Source organism: Neomonachus schauinslandi, chromosome 11 (assembly GCF_002201575.2).
Source record: "Neomonachus schauinslandi chromosome 11, ASM220157v2, whole genome shotgun sequence".
Taxonomy (NCBI): domain Eukaryota; kingdom Metazoa; phylum Chordata; class Mammalia; order Carnivora; family Phocidae; genus Neomonachus; species Neomonachus schauinslandi.
In genome coordinates, this window is record NC_058413.1 from 89,651,065 (window position 1) to 89,676,155 (window position 25,091).

The 25,091-nt window shown below is 39.4% G+C and overlaps 2 protein-coding genes across 3 annotated transcripts; one reads left to right on the forward strand and one right to left on the reverse strand.

Annotated features, from left to right (window-relative positions):
• The first annotated feature begins 865 nt into the window (after positions 1–865).
• Positions 866–11,357, forward strand: PUS3 (pseudouridine synthase 3). The gene is made up of 5 exons (XM_021696322.1): positions 866–875; positions 8,612–9,036; positions 9,149–9,714; positions 10,605–10,795; positions 10,939–11,357. The coding sequence occupies exons 2-5, from the start codon at positions 8,662–8,664 to the stop codon at positions 11,247–11,249; spliced, it is 1,443 nt and encodes a 480-aa protein (XP_021551997.1). The 5' UTR covers positions 866–875; positions 8,612–8,661; the 3' UTR covers positions 11,250–11,357.
• HYLS1 (HYLS1 centriolar and ciliogenesis associated) lies at positions 2,724–13,630 on the reverse strand. Of its 2 annotated transcripts, none has more exons than XM_021696324.1 (3): positions 13,595–13,630; positions 7,985–8,102; positions 2,724–4,016 (listed from the first exon to the last, which is right to left on the reverse strand). In XM_021696324.1, exons 2-3 carry the CDS (start codon positions 7,996–7,998, stop codon positions 3,089–3,091), a joined length of 942 nt encoding a protein of 313 aa, XP_021551999.1. In that variant the 5' UTR covers positions 7,999–8,102; positions 13,595–13,630; the 3' UTR covers positions 2,724–3,088. The 2 variants fall into 2 exon arrangements, with proteins under 2 accessions (XP_021551999.1, XP_021551998.1); XM_021696323.1 differs by lacking the exon at positions 13,595–13,630 and adding an exon at positions 13,486–13,500.
• Positions 13,631–25,091: the final 11,461 nt, after the last annotated feature.

Below are 25,091 nucleotides of genomic sequence, written 5' to 3' on the forward strand. Positions count from 1 at the left end.
AAAGTAGAGGGTCAAAATGGGTGAGTTTCACCTGACAAATTAATTCAAATGAGAAAGATGCGAAGAGGAAGTAAAGTTGTTCAGGTTCTAACTGTTGCCCCTGTTCTAATACCTGTGATGTTTCCACATACCGGCTTGTTTTAATTTTAATGCTGGTACATGCCCTTTGCTAATGCAATCCTGAGATAACGGTTTTCCTTGCGGTACAACCTCTACCTCCTACCCGTATCTGCATAATCTGACATAGATTCCTTGTACTACTGACTGCTAAATTTGGACAGAAGAACTAGATTTCTTTCAGTTTTCTAACTGGAATCTTGAGATTTAGATCAGCATCTATGCAAAAACCCACAAACCAAAAACCTAGTTATGATCTCTCCGTGGTGCTGAAGCAAGACTCCCCAGCTCTGTTCGGTCATTCTCAGGCACCTCAATCGTTTGTTTTGAGGTTATCAAATTCCTTTTCAAACTTCACATGTGGATTCTAACAGCAAATGTTTTTGTCTCGCAATGATAACTTTCTAGTAACTTAAGTAGGTATAAAATCGGTCCAGGTTCTTTAATGTTAATTTCATATAAGGACAGCAGACATTTGAAAAACTGCTTTTCCGTTATTTTATCGCACTAGAATTTATCCTTTATTCTTGTATTATTATAGGCCCCAGATTCTGCTTTGTCGGAGGTGGAGAAGTGGTGGCCAGACTAGAAAATATTAGGCAGATTTCAGCGTCAAGCCTGCACCTCCGTCTCTTGGAACTACATTTCCCACAAGGGTGGACTACACTTCCCATGAGAGCGTGGGCGCGCGCGCGCGCGGAAGACGCAAAGCGACAGCTTCCTGTCTCGCTAAAAGCTGCGTGGTCGACAACCGGAAGGTAAGTAAGGGGATTCGGGGATGAATTATTTTCTGGTTTATACAAAGAGGAACGGATAAATGGACAAACAGCTGGACCTTTTTTTCCCCTTTTCCATACCTTGGTCTTCAAAGCATTGATGGGTGGAAGTGGGATCTTGCTTAGGACAGCGTTTTTGTATCTGGTGCTTTTTGCAGCTCCTGGCAGAAACTCACAGCAGTAGAAACTTCTTTAGTTCGATTTTTAGAGGGCCCTTGGACTTGGAGTTAAGTCGGCTGCCTCAGAATTGTTTGCTCATAGAACTAAATACCGGTAGAGGTCAGGATTCCAGTAGTATGTGGGGAGGGAGGCGAGGCGACTTTTTTCAAATTAGGAGATTGCTTTTCACTGTTACTGGTCATAGTGCATGTCTCTTGATCCTTATGGCTATTCCTCCTCCTTCTCTCTTTGGTTTAAAATAAGGTTTATCATGGAAAATGCGTTCTCCTACTCCCCTAGTTGCAAATATTTTGAGATTTAGATCTTTTAACTTCAAAAAATGTATTGAAACTCTAGCGATAGCTGATTATGTTTACGTCGATGCTCACCGCACACACCAATTCCCTCGTTGTGGTAATTTGGCAGCCCCTTTCCAAGCGGTAGGTCAGCTTAGGGTGTGCTGTGGTGTGCTGGAGGAAGCTCTACTGGGTCACGAGTCTTGGGCTCAAGTCCTCTTTTTGCCACAAATCTTTACTTGCTTAAACCCTTTGGACTAGTTCTTTGGTTAATAAAGTAGATAATCTCTGGAAACTTTTTGTGTTGGTTAATTATTGGGCTTTGAGATAATCTAAAGGAGTTAAGTCTTTGGTGTAATTTGCATATAAAAATGCCATGTGGTTTTTAAGTTTTTTAGAAGTATAAAAACTACCTTTAATCCCACTACATTTTGATTTTTCCTTGTGCTTTGTATGTGCACGACTGTGATCGTGTAGTTCACAACCTGTTTCATTTAATTTGCACTTTTTCATTAGCTTCCCATTATTTTCAATGACTGATATTCCATTTAATCATTTCACTATATTGTTGGATAGTTTGCAGTTTTTACTTATTTGCAGTGAGCAGATCCTACATCTATATTTGAGTCAGTGATTATTTCTTTCCTGAAAAATGTCTCACAGTGGAACTGGATGAATGATGTAGCTTAAATATTACGGAGAAGATATATTTTAGCAGATAGTAATGGTCAAAGTAACTCATTTATACATTGCATAGCTATTTTCCCTTGAACAAGCAAACTATTTCTGCTGGCTTCAGATGCTAAAACACAACCTCCAGGTTTTAGATAATCCTCACTGGATTAGAAGCATCAAGAATAGAACCAGTTTAAGGTGAACAGAATTAGTGTTTTGGTCCGTACCCAAATATGCCATGTTCATTTTGGTATTTGTGTCTACATCTAGTTCCAGATTTAGTAAATTCTTCTTCAGAGTGACAGGCATAATTTCCAAGAAAATCTCAGTGGCAAATTATAAAAAGCATGGTATTCTAGAAGTGACAACTGGAGGGCAATAAATTATTGAAGTAATTCTGAAATAAAACTTGGGTTAGAATCCTGTATGTCATATAATACTGTTATTGTCTATTAAAAAACATTTAAATTTTCTAGATTTACTATGTTCCTTTAGTAATGGAGATATGTTGTTACTTTTCTTTGTTCCTTTAGGATTGTGTGCATAAAGAACAGTTTTTTGTTCCTTTCCTTTGGCTCTCAATATTTAAGTGGTGAGAGTGTGATGGGGAGTAATGATTGGAGGCAGAGTCATAACCCAGTTTTGTGATCATCTTACTTTGGGAAGTATTAGTAAGTAAAAATAAGATCAAGTTCACAAAATCCCAATTCTTTAATGAATAAGCTTAATGCCCAGCAACTTTAAAAACAGCAACTCACGTTGGACAAAGGTTAAAAACAGTATAGAACGGAAACGGTGCTATCTGACAAAGTGGAAAGACTAGGTCTGTTTTTCTTTCTTTGCCATGACTTCTCTTGCAATTAGTGGATCTGAGAGTGGTAATTTGGAAGTGAAGTGGTATTTGATACCAATGTACACACCTAGGAAAGACCAATGATGGGTGAAGTCCTTACTGTATAATGTTCCATGGGCTTTCAAGTTAGTTGTTTCTATTTAAATAGAAGGACAGAGATAAAGAACCAGGTTACCCCCAAACAATCCCATAAAAGAGGCTAAAAAAAATATTTAAGAAGGAAAAAGAGGGAAGGGAAGCTTCCTGGGCATGACACCATTTGCAAGGTCACAGCGAACACCCCACCGAAGGGCAGATCTTTTCTTCTCAGTTGGCACCAAGTAATTGTTTGGAACATATATGTGCTGAGGCTTGGACTGGGGTTCTGCTCGAGAAAGCATCTGCTCTCGGACACCCCAGCGTAATTCCTTTCTGTGATCTTCACCAGGTAACCTCATTGAGTCCCAGTCTCGTTTGTACTCAAAGTATCGGGCTACCCGGTCTACCTTGCCTCGATTTCTGCTCAGCTGGTCCAGCCTTGGGAGAATAAAGGACTTGGGTCGGCTGGCAACAATCAGGTCTTGTTCATAAGCCGGAGGGCCCATTCCTTCTCTTCGTAGATAGCAAATGAGTTGATCTTGAGAAATTCCTTGGTATTCATGTGGTAAGTTAAATTTTTGTGAAATGTCATCTGGGGATTCCCTGTCTTCGTGGAACTGTAGACTCATGAGCCTTTGTCTTAAGTCCCAGAGATCCATATCACTCTCTGTACCAGACTCTGATTCACTGATAATCGACTCATCGGTCACTAATACTTCCCCACCTGGCTTCTTGCGCAACACCTTTCTCTTCATCACTGGCTTTCGGAGTCTTTGGGACGCCTCAGAGACTGTTTCTGAAGAGGCATTACTTTCTACATGTGGATACTGCATTTGCACAGGAAGAGCAGGTCGCTTTCCTGCAGTTACTGAAGCTTTACTGTAGGGATCATACTGGATAGGCTGGGCATCTCTCCTGACATCTCCCTCACCCTGCCCTGCACAGATACGAGTAAAAGCTGTAGCGGCTGCCAACATTCGTTCTTCTGGATCTACATTGGCCCATTTTTGTACATTGGGTCCCATGAGTTCCTCCATTGCTTCCCCTCCACTGTAGGACCTTCTGCAAGAAAAAATAATGATCAGATTTCTGGTAATTCCCAGTTCTTAAATTGTTCATTCCCTACTTTATTGTAGTCAGATGAAGAAAGAATGGCCAAGGCAATCATAAACTAATAGTTATAAAATACAGATTATAGTACAGGGTAATATGGTAGCAGTTTGGAGGAGCATTTACTCAGCTCCAGAGAAGCCATCATCTGCTTTCATCTCCACTCTCTTCTTATTTGCTCCCACTTTCTAATGCCTGATAGTTCCTGCTACCTTTAGTGGCTCCTAGGACAGGACAGGTGAGTTCTGGCATTATAAAAGCTTGTGACTTGGGGCACCTGGGTGGCTCAGTTGGTTAAGTGTTTGACTCTTGGGTTTTGGCTCAGGTCATGATCTCATGGGTAGTGAAATCAGGCCCTGCGTCCACACGGAGTCAGCTTGAGATTCTCTATCTCCGTACCCACACCCATCTCCCTGCTCACGCTCTCTTTCTCTCAATAAAATCTTAAAAACACCACAAAAACTTGTGACTACATGATATGGGGCATAATGCTTAACAGACATTATACAACTTACACTTTGGGGGGGCACTTTATATATCCAGCATTGTTCTATGTGCTTAACATTTATTAATTCATGTAATCCTCACCTGTGAGGAACTGGTGCTCTTATTATCTACTTTCAAAAGATGAGTAACATGGGGCATAAAGAGATTAAACAGCACAAGGTTACATAGCTAGTAAGGGGTGCAGTTGGAAGTCTAACTCAGGCAGTCTGGCTTCAGAGTCCTTGCTTTTAACTATGAGTGACATAATCCAAAACCATCACAAAAGCAGTGATATACATAAAAACACTCCTATGCTTAAGAAATTTTTTGTTAAAGATTTTATTTATTTGACAGCGCACCCATGCACGCTCTCGCAAGTGGGAGGGAGAGGGACAAGCAGACTCTGCGCTGAGCATGGAGCTCAACATGGGGCTTGATCTCACAACCCATGAGATCATGACCTGAGCCAAAATCAAGAGTAGGATGCTTAGCCAACTGAGCCACCCAGTCGCCCCTCTATGTTTAAGTAATTTTTTTTTTTTTTAAAGATTTTATTTATTTATTTTGACAGAGAGATAGAAGAGCACAAGCAGAGGGAGTGGCAGAGGGAGAGGGAGAAGCAGGCTCTGCACTGAGCAGGGAACCCGATGCGGGACTCGATCCCAGGACCCTGAGATCATGACCTGAGCCGAAGGCAGACGCTTAACCATCTGAGCCACCCAGGCGCCCATGTTTAAGTAATTTTAATACATCTTCAGTTGCCAGGCTGAGTTCATCCCAGTACCCTGTCACTGAAATAAATTTTAGAACCCAAATCAACCAAATACCCAGTGCTAGTTTCCTGACTGGATCTAGGATAGTTAACTACTGCCCACTATTTCCTATATCCCTACAATTTTTATTTTCTTTTGTTTTTTTTGTTTTTAAAGGATTTTTATATCCTGTAATTTTTCTTTTTAAACTGAAAAATTAGTACATGCACATGGTAATTTTTTAAAAATAAAATATAGTTGACATAAAATGTTACATTAGTTTCAGGTGTACATTTGACAAGGTTATGCTAAGTTCACAAGTATAGCTGCAATCTCACCATAAAACGCTATTATCACAATACCACTGACTTTATTCCCTACGTTGTCCCACACATGTAATTTTTTTTTTTTTTTTAAGATTTTATTTATTTTTTAGAGAGCGAGCGAGAGAGAAACAGCATGAGAGGGGAGAGGGTCAGAGGGAGAAGCAGGCTCCCCGCCGAGCCGGGAGCCCGATGTGGGACTCGATCCCAGGACTCCAGGATCATGACCTGAGCCGAAGGCAGACGCTCAACCATCTGAGCCACCCAGGCGCCCCCGCACATGTAATTTTAAGTAAGGATCTCCCTTCCCCTTACCAAGTCTCACTCTCAAAGGCAGTTTCTTATGCTTTCTCTAGTAATCTTTCCATATTCATTTTTTTTTTAAGATTTTATTTATTTATTTGACAGAGACACAGCGAGAGAGGGAACACAAGCAGGGGGAAAGGGAGAAGCAGGCTTCCCGCGGAGCAGGGAGCTGGATGTGGAGCTGGATCCCAGGACCTGGGATCATGACCTGAGCTGAAGGCAGACGCATAACGACTGAGCCACCCAGGCAGCCCTCACATGTACATTTTTATACCATAAAGGAGCATATTATACAACTCTTCTGAACCTTAAAGACAGTCTTGGCGATCCAGCTCTATCAGCACATGTAGACTTCCTTCATTTTGTTTAAAGTTGCACAGAATTCTGACGTATGGATACACCATCATTTATTCATTCAGTCCCTGATTTAATTTAGGTTACAGTCTTGTTAAAACGAATGTTACAATGAGTATCTCTTAAGTTTTTTCGTACTTGTGCAAGCGTATGTGTAAATTACCATGTGCATGTACTAGTTTTTCAGTTTAAAAAGAAAAACTATAGGATATAAAAATCCTTTAAAAACAAAAAAACAAAAGAAAATAAAAATTGTAGAGATATAGGAAATAGTGGGCAGTAGTTAACTATCCTAGATCCAGTCAGGAAACTAGCACTGGGTATGGTTGATTTGGGTTCTAAAATTTATTTCAGTGACAGGGTACTGGGATGAACTCAGCCTGGCAACTGAAGATGTATTAAAATTACTTAAACATGGGCGCCTGGGTGGCTCAGATGGTTAAGCGTCTGCCTTCGGCTCAGGTCATGATCTCAGGGTCCTGGGATCGAGTCCCGCATCGGGTTCCCTGCTCAGTGCAGAGCCTGCTTCTCCCTCTCCCTCTGCCACTCCCTCTGCTTGTGCTCTTCTGTCTATCTCTCTGTCAAAATAAATAAATAAAATCTTTAAAAAAAAAAAAATTACTTAAACATAGAGGGGCGACTGGGTGGCTCAGTTGGCTAAGCATCCTACTCTTGATTTTTGGCTCAGGTCATGATCTCATGGGTTGTGAGATCAAGCCCCATGTTGAGCTCCGTGCTCAGCTCAGAGTCTGCTTGTCCCTCTCCCTCCTCCCTTCCACTTGCGAGAGCGTGCATGGGTGCGCTATCTCAAATAAATAAAATCTTTAAAATTTCTAGAAATGGAGTAGGTGGGTCAAAAGATGTGTGTGCTCAGTTTGCTGGCTGTTGTCAAATGCCCTCTGAAGAAGCTGTACTGATGGCATCTTCCAGAGCCTGTTTCTTCATTCCCTCTCCAAAGTGGTGCACTAGTGAACCTTCTCTGCAGTCAGTTTGGTAAAAAATAGTTCCCATCTGAATGGCATTTAAATTGAGTAGACCTGAACAACTTTTCATACATTTTTATAAGCTTTTTTCCCCCCTTTTTGTATGAAATGCTTTTCCTTTCCCATTTACCTCTCAGGTTGTTGGACTTTTTCTTTTTGATCCTTAAATTAAAACTAATGTATATATTCATAAAGTACTTCTTAATTAAGCAAATTAGCCCTTTGCCATAATTATTTTTCTTCCAAGTTTGTTGTTTACCTTCTGATTTTATTTTTTGCTGGTACAACTTTCAATTTCAGGTAGTCACATTTTTGGTTGTCTACAGTTTCTGCAATTCTACAGGATCTATTACTTAGAAATGTCCTTCCCATTCCAAAACTATAAAAAAGGTTTTCTTCTAGTACTTTTATAGTTTCATTTTTTTTGTATTTAAACTTTTAATCTATCATAGATATAAGAAACTCTCAAAGGCCAAAAACTAAATGAGCTACCAAGAACTAGATAACATGGCCTTAGAAGAGATTTGGAGACGATCCATAACTAAAGTGACCGTCAGTCATAGATTGTCTAGCACTGTCCCAATTTTAAGGATGTAGTACATTCGTACTACAGGAATGTCAACATCTTAATTACATTTTCCTGACTGACTCTTCTAACTGCTAGAGGTACAGAACATAAATTTGACTTAAAAAAAAGGATCGTGATGCGTAATTACCTTTTTTCTGCCATCAAAACTGCTTAGAATGGGAAAATCTCGACTTCAGGCTCTATTTCCAATATGAAGTACAATCATTGGTAAGTTTCATCAATCAGGCTAGTCTCTACTGTAGCACCTTTAAGACAGAGCTGAGTGTTAGATGTTAGAACATACAAGCCACTAATTTTATCTGAAATACTGGAAAATTAGAAAAAGAATAGACACATACATACTATATGAACAGATTTTATGATTAAAAAGATTGGACAAGTGTAATGAAAAGTCAAAAGGAAATGTTTTAATGAAGAAATATCAGTAACATCAGTCCTTAAATCATCTCAGCTAATGAAGAAGAGAGAAATGGGATCTACATTTTCCCTGATTAAACTTTTAATGATGCTAGCTCTTTCTTATTCTCCCCCTTCCTCTTCCCCTGTGAACTGGCCAGACAGGATGGAAAAGAAGAGTATCTGTGGATGATCAACCCATAACAATTAGGCTAATGCTTGTCTCCCTGGACAGAAGCAAAATATATCCTTTAGGCATTAAATTAAATCTTAGGTGCTACTTGCACATAATGGAATGATACTGACATCACCAAAGTAATCCACATTGAAACTGTTTTATCCTTTTACTCTCTTTCAGGTGGAGTGGACCTATATGATTCCTTCATTCCTGGGGTTGGTTGTCTTATTATGGCTGAAAATGACACAGATAGAATCCAGACTGAGAAACTCCTAAAAAGAGTACAAGAACTGGAGCAGGAGGTACAAAGACTTAAAAAAGAACAGGCCAACAACAAAGACTCACATGTTAGAGAAAATTCTTTAGGAGGTGGAAAAGCTAAGCGTGCATTTGATTTCAGTGCTCATGGTCGAAGACATGTAGCCCTAAAGATAGCCTATCTGGGCTGGGGATACCAGGGCTTTGCCAGTCAGGAAAACACAAACAATACAATTGAAGAGAAACTGTTTGAGGCTCTAACCAAGACTCGACTAGTAGAAAGCAGACAGACATCCAACTATCACCGGTGTGGGCGAACAGACAAAGGAGTTAGTGCGTTTGGACAGGTAAGGGCCACTATACTCTTTCTCAAAGTAAGCAATACCAACATATTCTAGGTGTACATATTAAGAGTTCAGATTGTGTCTCCAAAACAAACATCTCTTTTTAATTCCACAGGTGATTTCTCTCGACCTTCGTTCTCACTTTCTGAAGGGCAGGACTTCAGAGGATTTTAATGTAAAAGATGAAATCAACGATGCTGCTAAAGAGATTCGTTACACCCACATTCTCAATCGGGTACTCCCTCCAGACATCCGTGTACTGGCCTGGGCCCCTGTGGAACCTAGCTTCAGTGCTAGATTCAGCTGTCTGGAGCGGACTTACCGCTATTTTTTCCCTCGTGCTGATTTAGACATTGTAACCATGAACTATGCAGCTCAGAAGTATGTTGGCACACATGATTTTAGGAACTTATGTAAAATGGATGTAGCCAATGGAGTCATTAATTTTCAGAGGACTATTCTGTCTGCTCAAGTACAGCTAGTGGGCCAGAGCCTGGATAATGAGAGATGGCAAGAACCTTTCCAGTTATGTCAGTTTGAAGTGATTGGCCAGGCATTCCTTTATCATCAAGTCCGCTGTATGATGGCTATCCTTTTTCTGATTGGCCAAGGAATGGAGAAGCCAGAGATTATTGATGAGCTGCTGAACATAGAGAAAAACCCCCAGAAACCTCAATACAGGTAAGTTAAAAACAAAACAAAACAAGTGTTGCCTTTAGAATATTTTTAAATATATTAAATATTTTAAATAACTGAAGGTTAACATATCTTCCTTTCCCAACAATTGTCTGATTAACTAGGTCACTTATTTTGTCTTCATGAAGAATTTAATCTCTCTTGTAGAATGTTATGAACATGTAGGAGGGCTATCTTTTTCTTCTCTCGTTCTGTCCCATTAGTAAGAAATAGGTGTTTGGACCAGGCCCCGTAAATAAAATAACCTTCATTTCTAAATTTTTTTCCCCCTGAATTTATGTTGAGAGGTATTATTGTGAGGTTCTGTTAGGTGAAGTTTAAAAGTGAGCAAACTATTCATATTAAATCTGCCTTGCTTTATATTATTGGGTAGTCATACTATTGTACTTTTGAATTTTTCCTAATTTTCAGTGTCTGAAATGGTAGGAAAGATGGGAAGAACAGTCAGACTTTTCTTTTGAGAGGAGGCTGAGGTCAGATAAACCAACAATTCATTCCTAAGCAATGAAATCTAGTTTTTACTTCATACCATAGAAAATTAACAAGTTTGGAAAAATATAAAAAATAATTTTATAGCATTATGGGTGAGACAAGTCAGCTCACTTCTAGGTGACCTGTTACCACTGAAATTTACCCTCTTTTGATCAAGCCTAACTAGTTGATCCATGGTTTAGTTTTTTTTTTTTTTTAAATTATAAAGTTGTTCAAGGTTAGGGATCTTTTTTTATTTTCTTAATCTGTTACTCAATACTGAAAAGTTTTCCCCTCCTTTTAACCCAATTACCTACCCTCCCCCCACCTTGTTCTTAAAATACAAGGCTGTTGGATGGCTGCTGTGTATTTTCATACTGTTTCTTGTCTCTTTTTCTCTCTAGTATGGCCGTAGAATTTCCTCTAGTCTTGTATGATTGTAAGTTTGAAAATATCAAGTGGATTTATGACCGGGAGGTTCAGGAGTTCAATGTTACCCATCTACAACAACTATGGGCTAATCATGCTGTTAAAACACACATGTTGTATAGCATGCTACAAGGACTGGACTCCGTTGCAGTACCCTGTGGGACAGGTATGACAGGAGAATCCTAGGATACAATTATTTACTAGAACCAAAGTTATATGGGGCATGGGGAGAGGTAGATTTATATAAAGTTTGGAGGTGATGCTGTTGTGGTAAAGCATCCATGTAATATCTGATTGTATATATTATAGGACCAAAGATGGATGGAGTGATAGAATGGAGAAATGTTAAGCCTTCTGTCATAAAGCAGACCAGTGCCTTTGTAGAGGGAGTGAAAATGCGCACATATAAACCCCTCATGGATCGTCCTAAATGCCAAGGATTAGAATCCCGGATCCAGCACTTTGTACGTAGGGGACGCATCGAGCACCCACATTTATTCCATGAGGAAGAAACAAAAGCCAAAAGGGACTGTAATGATACAATGGAGGAAGAAAATACTCTTTTGGAGAAACCAACAAAGAGAGTCTGTGTTGATCCCGAAATTAAAAGCATCAGTTAACCATAACAGGATCTAGGAGGCAACAACTAGCTAGTGGTAGGTGAATAAAAAAGAAATACAAGATAATATGTACTTCAAGAAGTCCTAAAATTCAGATGATCAGTTCTTTGAAAAAACAAAACAAAATACCAGCCCCCCAAACCCAAAGACCATTAAGCCCTATAAAGGAAGTTCTAGCTTGAATAAGAGTTCAAACATTCTCATTCCTTCCCCAAAAGGATTAAGAGATCGAAGAAGCAAGCAACTGTGAAATGGAGAGGAGTTTACATACACCTGGAAACCTGTGCCTTGTGTTCAAATTCATTAAAGCCTGCTTCTGCAAGTGTCTAATTTGTTATGCTGTCTTTTTAAAAAGCAAATGAGATACTCATTACTCATCTGAATTCTCCAAAGAGCTTTGCCTGAGTGTCTTATTTTTTAAGAGAGAAATTAAAAATAAGAAATTTAGTCAGTTAAATATTTCGTACATTGCTTTATCAAAGGCACACTACCTGAAAGTGACCTAACTGAATAAAAGCACAGCATCTCTTAAAAAGCTTATCAGTCTAGTGCTGTGAGCCACAAATGGTCTTGGTTACACAGTCTTTTTTTTTTTTTTTTAATATAGATTTTATTTATTTGAGAGAGCGAGCACGAGCAGCGGGAAGGGGGAGAGGGAGAAGCAGACTCCCCTTGAGCAGGGAGCCCAATTCGGGACTCGGATCCTAGGACCCTGGATCATGACCTGAGTCGAAGGCAGATGCTTAACTGACTGAGCCACCCAGATGCCCCTATCTTTTTCTTCTTCACAAGCTTTTTACATATGTAAAAAAAACATTCTTAGCTTAGTTCATGGGCCATATAAAAATAGGCCATGGAGTTTACCACCCCCTGGTGTAGTGGTTTAGGGAAAATTCTTATAAAGAGATTTCCAAGCTAAATCTTGCACAACAAGTAGGAGCCAGTTAAAGTGGGGATAAAGAAGAACTTTAAGTGTGTCCAAGGCAGAAGATGCAGTTTGTATAAAAGCGTGAGATTTACCTGCAGGTAGTTGTAAATACAGGAGTACAGCTTGACATTGACAAGAGCATAGTTTAGAAAAGGAAGCAAGGATCATGTTTGTAGAGTCCTGTAGGCCTTCTTAAAAAGCTTACATTTTATCTTGAGAGGCCACTGAAAAAAAAAAATACAAGCCAGGACTGTGTAGCAAAAATACTGCTCTGGGTATGGTGTGGACTGGAAGAGGGCAAGATAGTGGGACCAGTTAGGAGGCTGTTAGAATAATCGAAGAATTAGATGATGATGGCCTAGACTAGATTTGTAGTAAGGGGGATGGAAAGAAGTAGATGAATTTGAAATTAAGAAAGGAGAAGCAACCGGGTTTTATGGTTGAATGAATGTGAGGTTCAAAAGTAGGGAGGCTTTCAGGATAACACCGAGGTTTCAGACTTAAGCACATCTGAGACACAAGGGTCAGGAAAATAAGGTGGGGCTTTATTCTCAAAGATGATAAGTAACCCTCAAAATACTATTAACACCAATATTTACTCAAAAGAGTTCAAAATTCTTTTAATGATATATTAGCTCTTATAGCCATTAAAATAATAAACATCAAGTGAACTCAGACCTTTTGCCTCAATAACAATTTTCATCACTGCAGAGTGCAATACCTCTGTACAGTTATGAAATAATTATACTGTATGTTCGAGATTCAAAGTTTTACTTACCAATCAACAAACAGTTTGTTCCTACTTAGGTTCAAAACCCCAGGGATACAAATATGGTTTATATCCTCAAGCTGCTGGCTAAGACAACATACAAGATAATTACAAACAATATTAACATATAGAGTAAACAGACTGTGTTAAGTGCCACAGAAGCTTAGTAGTGGGTGGGCCACAGAAACAAGACTTAACTGAAAAAGTTCCAGGTTTAGGATGTAAAACAGTGTAAGAAAAGTCAAGTGACCTTGTAGTACTGAAGACGACACATAATAGCTTTTACATTCTAGCAGAGCAGGAACTGGGAAAGATCCTCATTTTAGAGATGGAAAAATTGTGGTACAAAATAACTAAGGTTTATTCTTACTAGCCAATTGGCACAATCCAGGTCATGTGGATTTTGAATCAAGTCATTGGTTTTTGGAACCTGATGTGCCAACATTTCATAATGCCCTGAATGTTCTTAAAGTATTGCTTTCTCCTTTAATTTTGATGTAAGGACAAACCAAAACATTTCATTTTTTTCAACTTCCTACCTTATTTCAGTGTACCTCCACTGCCATTAGTTTTCGAGTTAAAGAAAAACCTGGAAAGAGAACGGAGTTTGTGAAATCACTATTTAAAAAACATCAACTCTAGGGGCACCTGGGTGGCTCAGCCAGTTGGGCGACTGCCTTCAGCTCTGGTCATGATCCCGGGGTCCTGCGATCGAGCCCCACGTCGGGCAGCCTGCTTCTCCCTCTCCCTGCTACTCCCCTTGCTTGTGCTCTCTGTCAAATGAATAAATAAAATCTTAAAAAAAATAAAAATAAAAAACATCAACTCTAAAGAAATGATACATGGGACAAAAAACACTAACTAAAAAGCCATGCTTTGGAGATTCTACAGAAGCAAAGGAATTAGAAGATCAAGGTCTTACATCTTAAGTAAAATCCTTTCAAGGTTAACTAGACCATACTATCAAATCTAGTAGAATAAGCATTTAGTGATAATATTTTTTGATAACATGTTACTATAGATAAACTCAGGACAATCATCACAGATGAAGCAATAATGAATCCCAAAATGTAACTCTGCAAAAGTACCTAAGTTATCTGAGGGAATATTTGTTATAAATTTCAGCTTTTGACTCAAGGTATGGACTAATAACTGTTAGAAATAGGCCTTAGATCTTCCTTTCTTCATTGGAAAAATGGAATTATTCCAATAGGTGTTGAAGTTTAAATGAGATATTACATGTTATATATTTATATATAACATGTAATATATATGTAACATACATATATATAAATAAAATGGTGATTTGTGAGCAGTATTACACCATTTATTTCAATGTTCATGCAATACAAAACTACCTACTAAAAAATAAAGCAGGGACAGAAATGGAATAGGACTCTGGGCTAGGAGGATCTCCAACACTAAGCCCAAAGAGATTTTTTTATGGCGTATGTACTATACTGTAAAGTGATTAACCTGTTCTCTTCTTTGCATTTAAATTACGGCACACTCCCATTCTTTTTCTTAAATGTATGAACGTGGGTTATTTGTAAATAACAAAATATAAACTTTAGTAAGGCTGACAGGTAACTGTTTATTCTTTCTTTTTAATATAAAGGCCTGATAATCCTTTCCCTTTACTTAGGGGGAAACTTTCACATAGAAGCTAGAGCAGCTTATATTTTGCAGATTCTGATAATATATATATATATTTTTTTAGATTCTGATAATATTGACCAAAATACCCAACAGTACCTTCTCTTCAACAGTCTGGAGCAACTCAGTGTCCTAGGCTTAGTAGTTGCAAGTGAAAGGGTTTCAAGGGTGGAAGGGGAGGATTTTAAACTGGGATAGTAGTTGGATTCTAACCATTACAGGGGGGCTACTGCAGAGTTACAATAAATTCCTCTACTCTGAGGAGGTAAGCATGCAGCTTAAAGAACCACAACATCAGAACAAAACAAAACAAACACTGCTTAAAGACAACCATAATCCAAAGAAACAACCAACTGGGGGGAACACTTGTAACAGATTCAAAATCACAAATTCAAATTCCTCTTTGAAAGCTATTAAAAGGTACACACACCAGAATAGGGGAAAGACAGATGACTTAGCAAAGAAATAATGACTAATACACATAGAAAAGGATGTTTAATCTCATTAATAACACAAATAAAAACATTAAGATACCCTTTTAGACTGGTAAGATTTTTCAATATCCAGTGCCAGTTAGAGGGTGGAGAAATAAGCACCCTTACACTGTATGCGTGGGTGGGTGGGAGGATATCAGTTTTTCTAGAGGGCAGCTTAGCATTATGAATCACAATTTAAACTGTACCACAATTTCTAAGCCATAATCCACTTCCAAGAATTACTCCAAGGAGATAAACTGAACAAGAATGCAAACATGTATACATACATGTAACCACCATCATGCTATTTTATAATGAAGAAACTGAAAAAACAGCTATCCATCATTAGGGCATTGGTTAAATAATATACTGTACAGTACAGCAACTGCAAGAAATACCATACATCCATTAAAAATGGTATTTGACAGACACCTGTTCCGAAAATTCTAAGGCATAATGTGCTTTTAAAATGAATATGCTTTATTAAATTCAAAATATACAATTATATAAATATTTTATAAGCATAATCATGCAAATATATATTCGTAACGAATATATCTGAAGGAAACCCAAATATGAAGTTTTCTTTTTTTATGGTTATCTGAGGCCGATGGAATATCTAGTATTTTCTTCCCTTTTTTTCTTTATACGTTCGTACTTCTTGGATTTATTTCTAAAAACAATGGGCCTGTATAACTTTATAGTCAGGAAAAAAGGTGTATTTTCATCTGGGGTAGGACTACAGAGTTCTTCGATTTTCCACGCTATCCTAACTCATTAGGGACACAGGTGCACGCACGGTTACACCCAGAAGTTCACAAAGGGCGTAACCAGGGGTTGGGAAGACTCTGGTCCCCGCACGACAACAAAGACAATCGTGTGCCCACCTGGCCCCGGGCGTGGTTGTCGCCTCGGATGCTCGCGGCCTCCCGGGAACCCGGCTCCCTCGGCGGCACCGCCCCCGCCGCCCTCTGGGCCAGGGACGTGGGTGTCGCTGCAGCCGCCAGGCAGGCAGTGGACGCCGGACGCGCCGCGGGCGCCCACAGTGACCTCTAGGGACGCAGGCACTCCAAGGGCACAGCACGACAGTGCTTACACCTGCCTAAGAGAGCAGTAAACCTGGGTTCAGCAGGATCTCAGGCGTTTCCCAGGCACGCCAGGGGGGAAACTCCCATTCCGCGCTTTTCAAAACCCGACCTCTCCACAGCAGCGGGCAGCCGGCCCTCCTGGGCCCATTCGCTCCCTATTCCAGCCCCTGTCCGCTTACCTGCCCCGCCGAGGTCCGCTCACCGCACCGAGTCCGGCTGCCCGGCTAGCGCAGCTCCGCAGGGTTTCGTTAGCGTCCGGTAGCTCGCGCAGGCGCACAGCCCGCCCACGCGCCGAGGCCGCAGTTAACCGCCCCGCAGCCGCGGTTTAAACCAGAAGAGCAAACCCCAGCCCTCGGCACCGCCCTCCAGCCCTCCTATTGGCTCTGAGGGCGAGCGTCTTCCACGTCTACATTCTGATTGGTGCTCATTTTCTCTTGGCCTTCTCCCACAGGCGGGAGGAAGCCCGGGATTTGAGGCACGGATCCGGAAGTGCTCGAACCCCCCCTTGCACTGACGCGTTACCCGGAACCGTATCTGCGTCGCCTTCAGGCGCACGGGTAGGGAAGGAGGGGACTCTCTAAACTTCTTTAACGCTAGTTAGCTGGGTTTTGGCAGGGGCGCCTTAGCGTTCGGTCCACCTGAGTGGACTGCGTCTCCACCCTTCCCAACTCCGGGCGACTGCGGTGGTGGGTGGCGTCGGAAGGGAAGGCTCTTGGAGCTCTGCTGGAGCCATCTCCAGCGATACGCCTTTTCAGAAGGTCCACCTGGGGTCTGACCCACACAGGTTCTGTTTAAAAACACAGACGCGCATTGAGCCCTTTCCGTGGCTCACAAGGCTGTTTGACCCACTGCTGTGTCTCTTGTCCCTCCCGACGTTCCTCTGCACCCGTGCTCCAGCCACACTGACTTCTTGCTAGAACAGCACTCGCGGTTTTCCTCCAGAATGCTCCCGTCTACTCCCTTTCCATATCTTACTCTTTAAAGAACAATTTTTTTTTTTTGTATATGTGCCCGTTTTGGGAATCGCTGAGGATGAGACCTGGAAAAGAAAATGCGTAGAGGTCCCCACGACTCAGTATTTCTAGTCACTGTCCTGCAACATAGCTAAACAATTTGTCCTCCGCCGTCTGAGCGTTCTGTATCCCACTTCACACAAATAGGCAGGTGCTGGTTGACAAATTTATATTATTTCTTAAATCCAGGATTCAGTGAGAGGGAGAGGATAATATTTAATCCTTTTTCTCCAAACACTTTTCCCCTTAGTCTCGGGGCCTTTGCACGACCTCTAAGTCACTTTGGATTTGTTGTGCGGGAAGAAAAAGGAATAAACAAGATGGCACAAAGTAGGTTGTAAAGATTTTAATGACCCTTACGCCTAGATCTCCACTATCAACACTACTTTAGTGCCACACATGCTTTTCTTTCCTCATGAGAAATATCCCTTGTTCTAGTTTGGTCATCTTACAGCTGTATGACTTTTTCTTTGACATAAAATTTCCCCAATCAATCTGTCGTAGAAACAAGAGCACAGTCATTTTTCTTACCTACTGCTTTGATCATTCAACATAAACCCCCAGTTATTTTCTTGTTATCCTTTATGATAAAGTTTGATCTTTGAAAACCTTTAATCGATAACAACCTGAAGGATCTAACTCCTGTCATATTTCAAGTGGTATCTTTTGTTCAACTCAATTCTTGTTTTTTGGTGGATCACTTCATGCTCCAAATTTGCCTAGCTCTGATTTAATAATCTTCATGATTCTGTGCAATCCATTGAACCCAGGTCAAGAAACCTGAACCAAGGCCATCTAAAATAAGAGTATATGGGGAAAAAAATCCTTTTCTTGAAAACCAAATTGCATCCTTAAAAACATTAAGGAAACTTCCAGACACATAAAAAAAGTTGTATATAAGGAAGCCTCATGAACTCAGTGCCTAGTTCCAATAATTATTAACTCATGATCAATCTTGTTGCTTCTATATCACTATCCACATACCTCCTCTTGTATTATTTTGAAGCAAATATCAGGCATCTGAAATCTATAAATATTACAGTATGATTTCTTTAAAAAAGGACTTTTTAAAAGCATAACCACAATACTATTATCACACCTAAAATATCTAAGGTATTTCCTTAATATCATCAAATAGCCAGTGTTTAATTTTCTACCTTCCCCCCCTTTTTTTCTTTACTTTGCTTGTTTGAACCAAGATCCAGTCAAGTACACATGTTGTGATTGGTTGATCAGTCTTTTAAGTTTCTTTCATAAGTTCCTCCTCCACTTTCTTCTTGTGCAGTTTGTTGAAGGAACCATGTTGTTGGTCCTGTGGAGTTTTCCATAATCTGGATTTTGCTGATTAATGCAGTTTAATACGGTTTCCTTACCTTTTGGTTATAGCACAGCTCTCTTTCAGATGCTTTCCCTGCTTAGGTTTAACTGTTTATTAACCCAGCAGCATCTTTATCTTTGCGTTGAAATATTACTTTCAACTGGTTATATTGTCATGCTTAAGTTAATCCCACCTTTATGATATGTTTGCTTACCTCACCCCTTTGTTGACATTTTCAAACTCCTTCAACTGTAGCCCTCTCTTATCTGACTCATTAGCTCCTGTCTCTGACATTTGCAATTCGTTCTTCTTTTAGTCTTGGAAATAGAACAACACCGGCCTAAGGAAAAGCAAAATGAAAACAGCTCTTTGGATGCTGCTGCCCCCTACCCCTCCACTTGTCCTCGCTCTATTCTCATTGCTGTTGTTCCACCCTCATCGGTATATTCAGACTGTACTCTCAGATGTTGCTAATGATCTTCCTAAGGGTCATCTCCAGTATTTTTGCTCGGTTCCCATCCTCTTTTATTTTTTTGAGAGTGTTTGATAATTTATTCAGTAAATATTTATTGAACACTGTTGACCTTAAAAGTAAAGCTGTCAGTTATTTTGCCAGCAAAAACGTGTTTATTTGGGAATAGCAGGGGATTGCAACTCGGGACATGCAAGGTATCCAAAATGATGGGCAAGTACAGAGAACAAAGGAGAGGAATGTTCTTTTTATAAAGAAAAGGAAGAAGTTGGGAGGGGCTGTTTTAAGCAAAAAGTTTATTGGGATAAACTGGGAATTTGAAGTATTGTGGCTTTTCATTGGCTGAGTTGTGATAGTCTCTCATTGGCTAGGTAGGCTGTTGCCAGGCTTGTAGGAAAAGCCTCCTTCCTCTTTCTGGGGTAGTCAAGTATAGGCTTCTTGTTGGGAATGCAAGGCACATCTCTTCTTGTTGGGGATCTACAGTTGACAGTGAGTAGTGGTAGGACACGAGACCTTCCCTTTCTGCCCCTTCAGCTCCATTTTAAATGAGGTATCCTTTATTTGGTTTCACAATACCTGTGTTAGATACTGTGCAATGTCTTAGTGATTTGATGATGTATAAAAAGGCATGATCCCCCTCCTTTATGAAGCTTCCAGTTGGATTGAAGAAAATGACATCAAACAATCACAAATTATTGTAAAATTACAACTGTGTTCAGTGCTAAGGAGAGGCAAATGGTCTAATAAAAACATTTAATAATGGGGAAATTTAACATAGTGCCACTGAACGAAGAGCTAAAGGATGAGTAGGGGAAATGTGGAGGGGAGATACGGGGGTGAAAGGACATTTCTAGGCAGGGGGAAGAGCATTTGCAAAGGCCTATTGGGGGTGGAAGCTTGGAAGATTCAAGAAATTGAAAAAAGACCGGCAAAGAGACAGGGTAGAGATGAGACTGGAGAGGTAGGCAAGGGCCAGATTATGTAGGTCACGTAGGCCAAGACAAAGACTTCGATCTCTGTCCTAAGAACTATGGAAACTCACTAAAGTGAAGATTGGGATGTGTTATGTGACATACTCAGGTGTGCATTTGAAATTTTATCTTGGCTGCATTGAGGAGAATGCATTTCTCTACCCCAGAAAGAGGAAGGGGGCAAGATTATGTGAAGTCCAAATTGGAGGCAGTTGCAGTATTCTAGGCAGTAAATGGTTGTGGCTTAGGCTAGGATGGTAATAGCCAGAGATAGCAAAGAGAGGACAGATAGAGAGATTTAATGGATAAAACCCTAAATGACGTGACCATGAATTGGCTGGGGTTGATGTACGAAAGAGGTCATGGATTATTTGTAAGTTTCTAGGTTTTGCAGCTGGAATCCATTTTCTGAGATAGGGAATACTGGAAGAAGACCATATTTTGAGAGACAGAGTTAGATTTGGGCATGGTGAATTTGAGATGCCCTTGAGATATTCAAGTGGAGGTAAAATTAGGCAGTTAGAAATCCGAGTGTAGAGGTTAGATGCAAGGTATGGCCTTGTGATATTTGCGTGTGGGTGGATAGTTATTTAAGTAGTGGGTGAGTATGAGATCTCCAGGACAGAATATAGAATGAAAAGAGAAGGCACACTACTCTGTTCTTGAAACTCATCCAGTGAACTCTTTGAGACTACCCTGTCCTGGTTCTCCTCTCACCTCTCCTCTTCTGACTGTCAACTGTTGCTGGTTTCCAAAGTATGGTCCTTTTTTTTTTTTTTTAAAGATTTTATTTATTTGACAGAGAGAGACACAGCGAGAGAGGGAACACAAGCGGGGGGAGTGGGAGAGGGAGAAGCAGGCTCCCCGCCGAGCAGGGAGCCCGATGCGGGGCTCGATCCCAGGACCCTGGGATCATGACCTGAGCCGAAGGCAGACGCTTAACCACTGAGCCACCCAGACGCCCCCCAAAGTATGGTCCTTTTTTCCCCCCCTTCAAGAGCTTAATAGTTTTTGTTGTTTTTAAGATTTATTTATTTGCGAGAGAGAGACAGAGTGGGGGGAGGGGCAGAAGGAGAAGGAGAGAATCTCAAGCAGACTCCCCAGTGAGTGCAGAGCCCAACGTGGGGCTCAAGCTCATAACCATGAGATCATGACCTGAGCTGAAATCAAGAGTCGGACGCTTAACTGGCTGAGCCACCCAGGTGCCCCGAGAGCTTAATAGTTTTATTGCTTCCACTACTCATTTTATGTGAGATAATTTCAAAATCTTTATTTCCAACTCTTACCTCTTCCTGGTTTCTAAAATGTATCTTAGCTGTGTACTAAGATTTCTACATGAGTATCTTTGTCTTCCCAAATACAACATATCTAAAATACTATTCATCGTTTCCCTCTGGATTCACCCTTATGATATCCATATTCCTTTCAGTGGTATCATCATTTCCCCAGGCTTTCAGCACTTAAGAAATTATCATTTTTTACGCTTTCTCATCCCCATATATCTTACAGTTATTAAGTTCTGCCATTTATTTCCTTTTAAAGCTTCATCTCTCTCACTTCCATTTCCTTTTTACTACTAATCACTAGTTCAGCCCTAATTACTTCATTTTTAGATTCCTTCAGTAACACATTTAATGATATGGAAGGATATGGCATAATAGTTAAGAGTGTAGGCTCTGAGGTCATATTATCTCGGCTCAAATTCTGACTCTTCCACTGCCTAGTTTTGTGACTTGGTCAAGTTATATAGCCTCTCTTTGATTCAGTTTTCTCACTTTTAAAATGGAGATGATAATCTGACTTCCTTCATATGGTTGTTGTGAAAATTAAATGGGAAAATGCATGTTAGCATAGTGTCTACCAAATAATAACTGGCTGCATTATAGATAGTATATAGTACAGTTGACCCTTGAACAACACAGATTTAGACTGTGCAGGCCAACTGATAATGTAGGGTTTTTTTTTTAAATCTAAATATAGTACTGTAAATATGTTTTCCTTATGATTTTCTTAATATCTTCTTTTCTTTAGCTTACCTTATTTTAAGACTACAATATATAATACGTATGACATTCAAAACATGTGCTAGTCAATGGTTTATGTTATCAGTAAGGCTTCTGGTCAACAGTAGGCTATTACTATTTAAGGTTTGGGGGAATCAAAAGTTACATGCAGATTTTCGATTGTGTGGGAAGTTGGTGCCCCTAACCCCTTTGTTGTTGCAGGGTCAATTGCATGTGGTTTGAAAATATGTTCTTCTGCTCTGTAGCTTGTCTTTCACCCCCTGAATAGGGTCTTTCACCGAGCAAACGTTTACATTTTGATTAAGTCCATTTTATCAACTTCCCCTTTTACGGATCATACATCTAGTGTCGAGTCTAAAAAATCTTTTCCTAGCCCTAGAGCCCAAATATTTTTTTAAAGTTTTGTAGTTTTACCTTTTATATTTAAATCTCTGATCCATTCTGAGTTAATTTTTGTATAAAGTCTAAGACTTAGGTTGAATTTCATTTTTCCTATGAATGTTCAATTATTCCAGTATCATTTGTTGAAAAGGTTTCCTTCATTGAATTGCTTTGGCCCTTTTGTCAAAAGCAGTTGGGCATAATGATGTTAGTCTCTTTCTGGCATCTCTGTTCTGTTTTATTGATCTATGTGTCTGTCCCTCCACCAGTATCTTACAGTTTTCATTCCTGTAACTATGTGATAAGTCTTGAAATCAGGTTCCTCCTGCCTTATTATTTTTTTAAATTGTTCTAGCTGGCTTTTCTACTTTGTTTGCCTTTTTATATAAATCTTATAATAATCTAGTCTATAACTACAAGAAATCTTTCTGAGATTTTGATAGGAAATGTGCTAAATCTGTATATCAATTTGGGAAGAATTGAAATCTTTACTGTTTTGAATCTTTGAATCTATGAATATGGTATGTTTTCAGTTTATTTAGATCTTCTTTGATTTCTTTCATCAGTATTTTGTTTTCAGCAAATAATTCTTGAATGTGTTTTGTTAGATTTACAACTTAGTATTTCATTTTTTTATTTAATGATACATGGTATTATGTTTTAAGTTTTGATATTCACATATTCATTGTTAGTGTACAGAAATACAACAGACTTTTATGTATTTATCCTGTATCTGCAGCCTTGCTAAATTTACTTATTAGTTCTTATTTATTTATTTAGGTAGATTTTGGGGGAATTTCTACATGGACAATCATATTATCTGCCAATAGGGACAGTTTTATTTCTTATTTTCCAATCTGTAGTCCATTTACTTCCTTTTCTTGGGAATTGCACTGTGTAGAACTTCCGGAATTCTACTGATAAGAGTAGTGGAAGAGAATATCCTTGCCTTGTTCCCAATCTTAAGGTGAGAGCATTCAGTTTTTCACCATTAAGCATAATATTATGTGTAGGGTTTTTTTTGTTTTTTTTTTTTTTGTGGATACTCTTTTTTTTTTAAGATTTTATTTATTTATTTATTTGTTTGTTTGTTTATTTATTTATTTATTTATATGCCAGAGAGAGAGAGTGCGAGTGCATGCACAAGCAGGGGAGAGGGAGAGGGAGAAGCAGGCTCCCCACTGAGTAGGGAGCCCGATGCTGGGCTGGATCCCAGGACTCTGGGATCATGACCTGAGCCGAAGGCAGACGCTTAACAGACACCTGGACTACTCTTTATTAAGGTGAAGAAGGTCCCCTCTAGTTTTATTTTTCTGGGAGTTTATTTTTTTTAATCATGAATGGGTTTTGAATTTTATTAAATGCTTTTTCTGAATTGATTGGTATTGTCACATGATTTTTTTCTTCTTTAACCTGTTAATATGGTAGATTACATTGATTGGTTTTTGAATGTTGAACCAGTCTTGCTTCCCAGGATAAACCCCACTTGGTCATGGTGCATAATTCTTTTTATATATTACAGAATTGTATTTGCTAATATCTGTTAGAGTTTTTTTGTACTTCTGTGCATGTGAGATAGTGGTCAATAATTTCTTTTTATTTTATTACATTTTTCAGGGAAGTATAGTTAGCACACAATGTAACATTAGTTTCAGGTGTACAACATATGATTTGACAAGTCTGTCATGGTTTTCTTTTCTGTACTATTTTAGTCTTTTTTTTTTTTAAGATTTTATTTATTTATTTGATACACAGAGAGAGACAACGAGAGCAGGAACACAAGCAGGGGAAGTGGGAGAGGGAGAAGCAGGCTTCCCTCCGAGCAGGGAGCCCGATGTGGGACTCGATCCCAGGATCTTGGGACCATGACCTGAGCCGAAGGCAGACGCCCAACGACTGAACCACCTAGGCGCCCTTGTCTGGTTTTAATATCAGTGTAATACTGACCTCATAGAATAATATGCGAAGGACTCCCTCTTTAATTTTTTGGAACAGTTTCTGAAAGATTGGTGGTAAGGCTTGTTTAAATGTTTGACAAGATTTACCAGTGAAGTCATCTGCGCTGTGGATTTCCTTTGTGGAAAGCTTTTTGATTACTAATTTAATTTTTTAAATAGTTACAGAACTATTAAAATAATTTCATATTGGGTGAGTTGAAGTAGTCTTTAATTTTTGAGAAATTGGTCCATTTTGTCTAAGTTGTCAAATTTATTTGTATAGAGTAGTTCATAGTATTACCTTATTTATGTCAGCAAGGTCTGCGGTGATACCTCATGCTTCGTTCCTGATACTGGAAATAGCGCCGCCTGGCTGGCTCAGTCAGTAAAGCATGTGACTCTTGATCTGATACTGGAAATGTATTTCTTCTCTACTTTTTCGGTCTTACTAGAGGTTTCTAAATTTTATAGACCTTAATCAGCTCTTTTTTTTTTTCAGTTGTTCTTCTGTTTCATTTTCATTGATTTCTTCTCTTATTATTTCCTTCCTTCTGCTTAGGGTTTAATTTGCTCTTGTTTTCCTGGGTTCTTCAGATGGGAGCTTAGAGTATTAATATATAACTTTTCCTCTTTTCAGATGTATGCATTTAGTGTTATAAAAGGATCACTGCATTAGCTCCTTTCTACAGATTCTGACATGTTTTAGTTTTCATTCAATTCAATGCATTTAAAAATTTTTCCCTTGAAACTTCCTCTTTGATCCATGGATTATTTACTTATTTATGTGATCTATGGATTATTAAGAATTG

Coding starts and splice junctions, on each gene's coding strand:
- PUS3 (XM_021696322.1), top strand. CDS start 8,662: ATGGCTGAAAATGACACAGATAGAATCCAGACTGAGAAACTCCTAAAA. Junction 9,037..9,148: donor GAGTTAGTGCGTTTGGACAG/GTAAGGGCCACT, acceptor TTAATTCCACAG/GTGATTTCTCTCGACCTTCG. Junction 10,796..10,938: donor TGCAGTACCCTGTGGGACAG/GTATGACAGGAG, acceptor TATATATTATAG/GACCAAAGATGGATGGAGTG.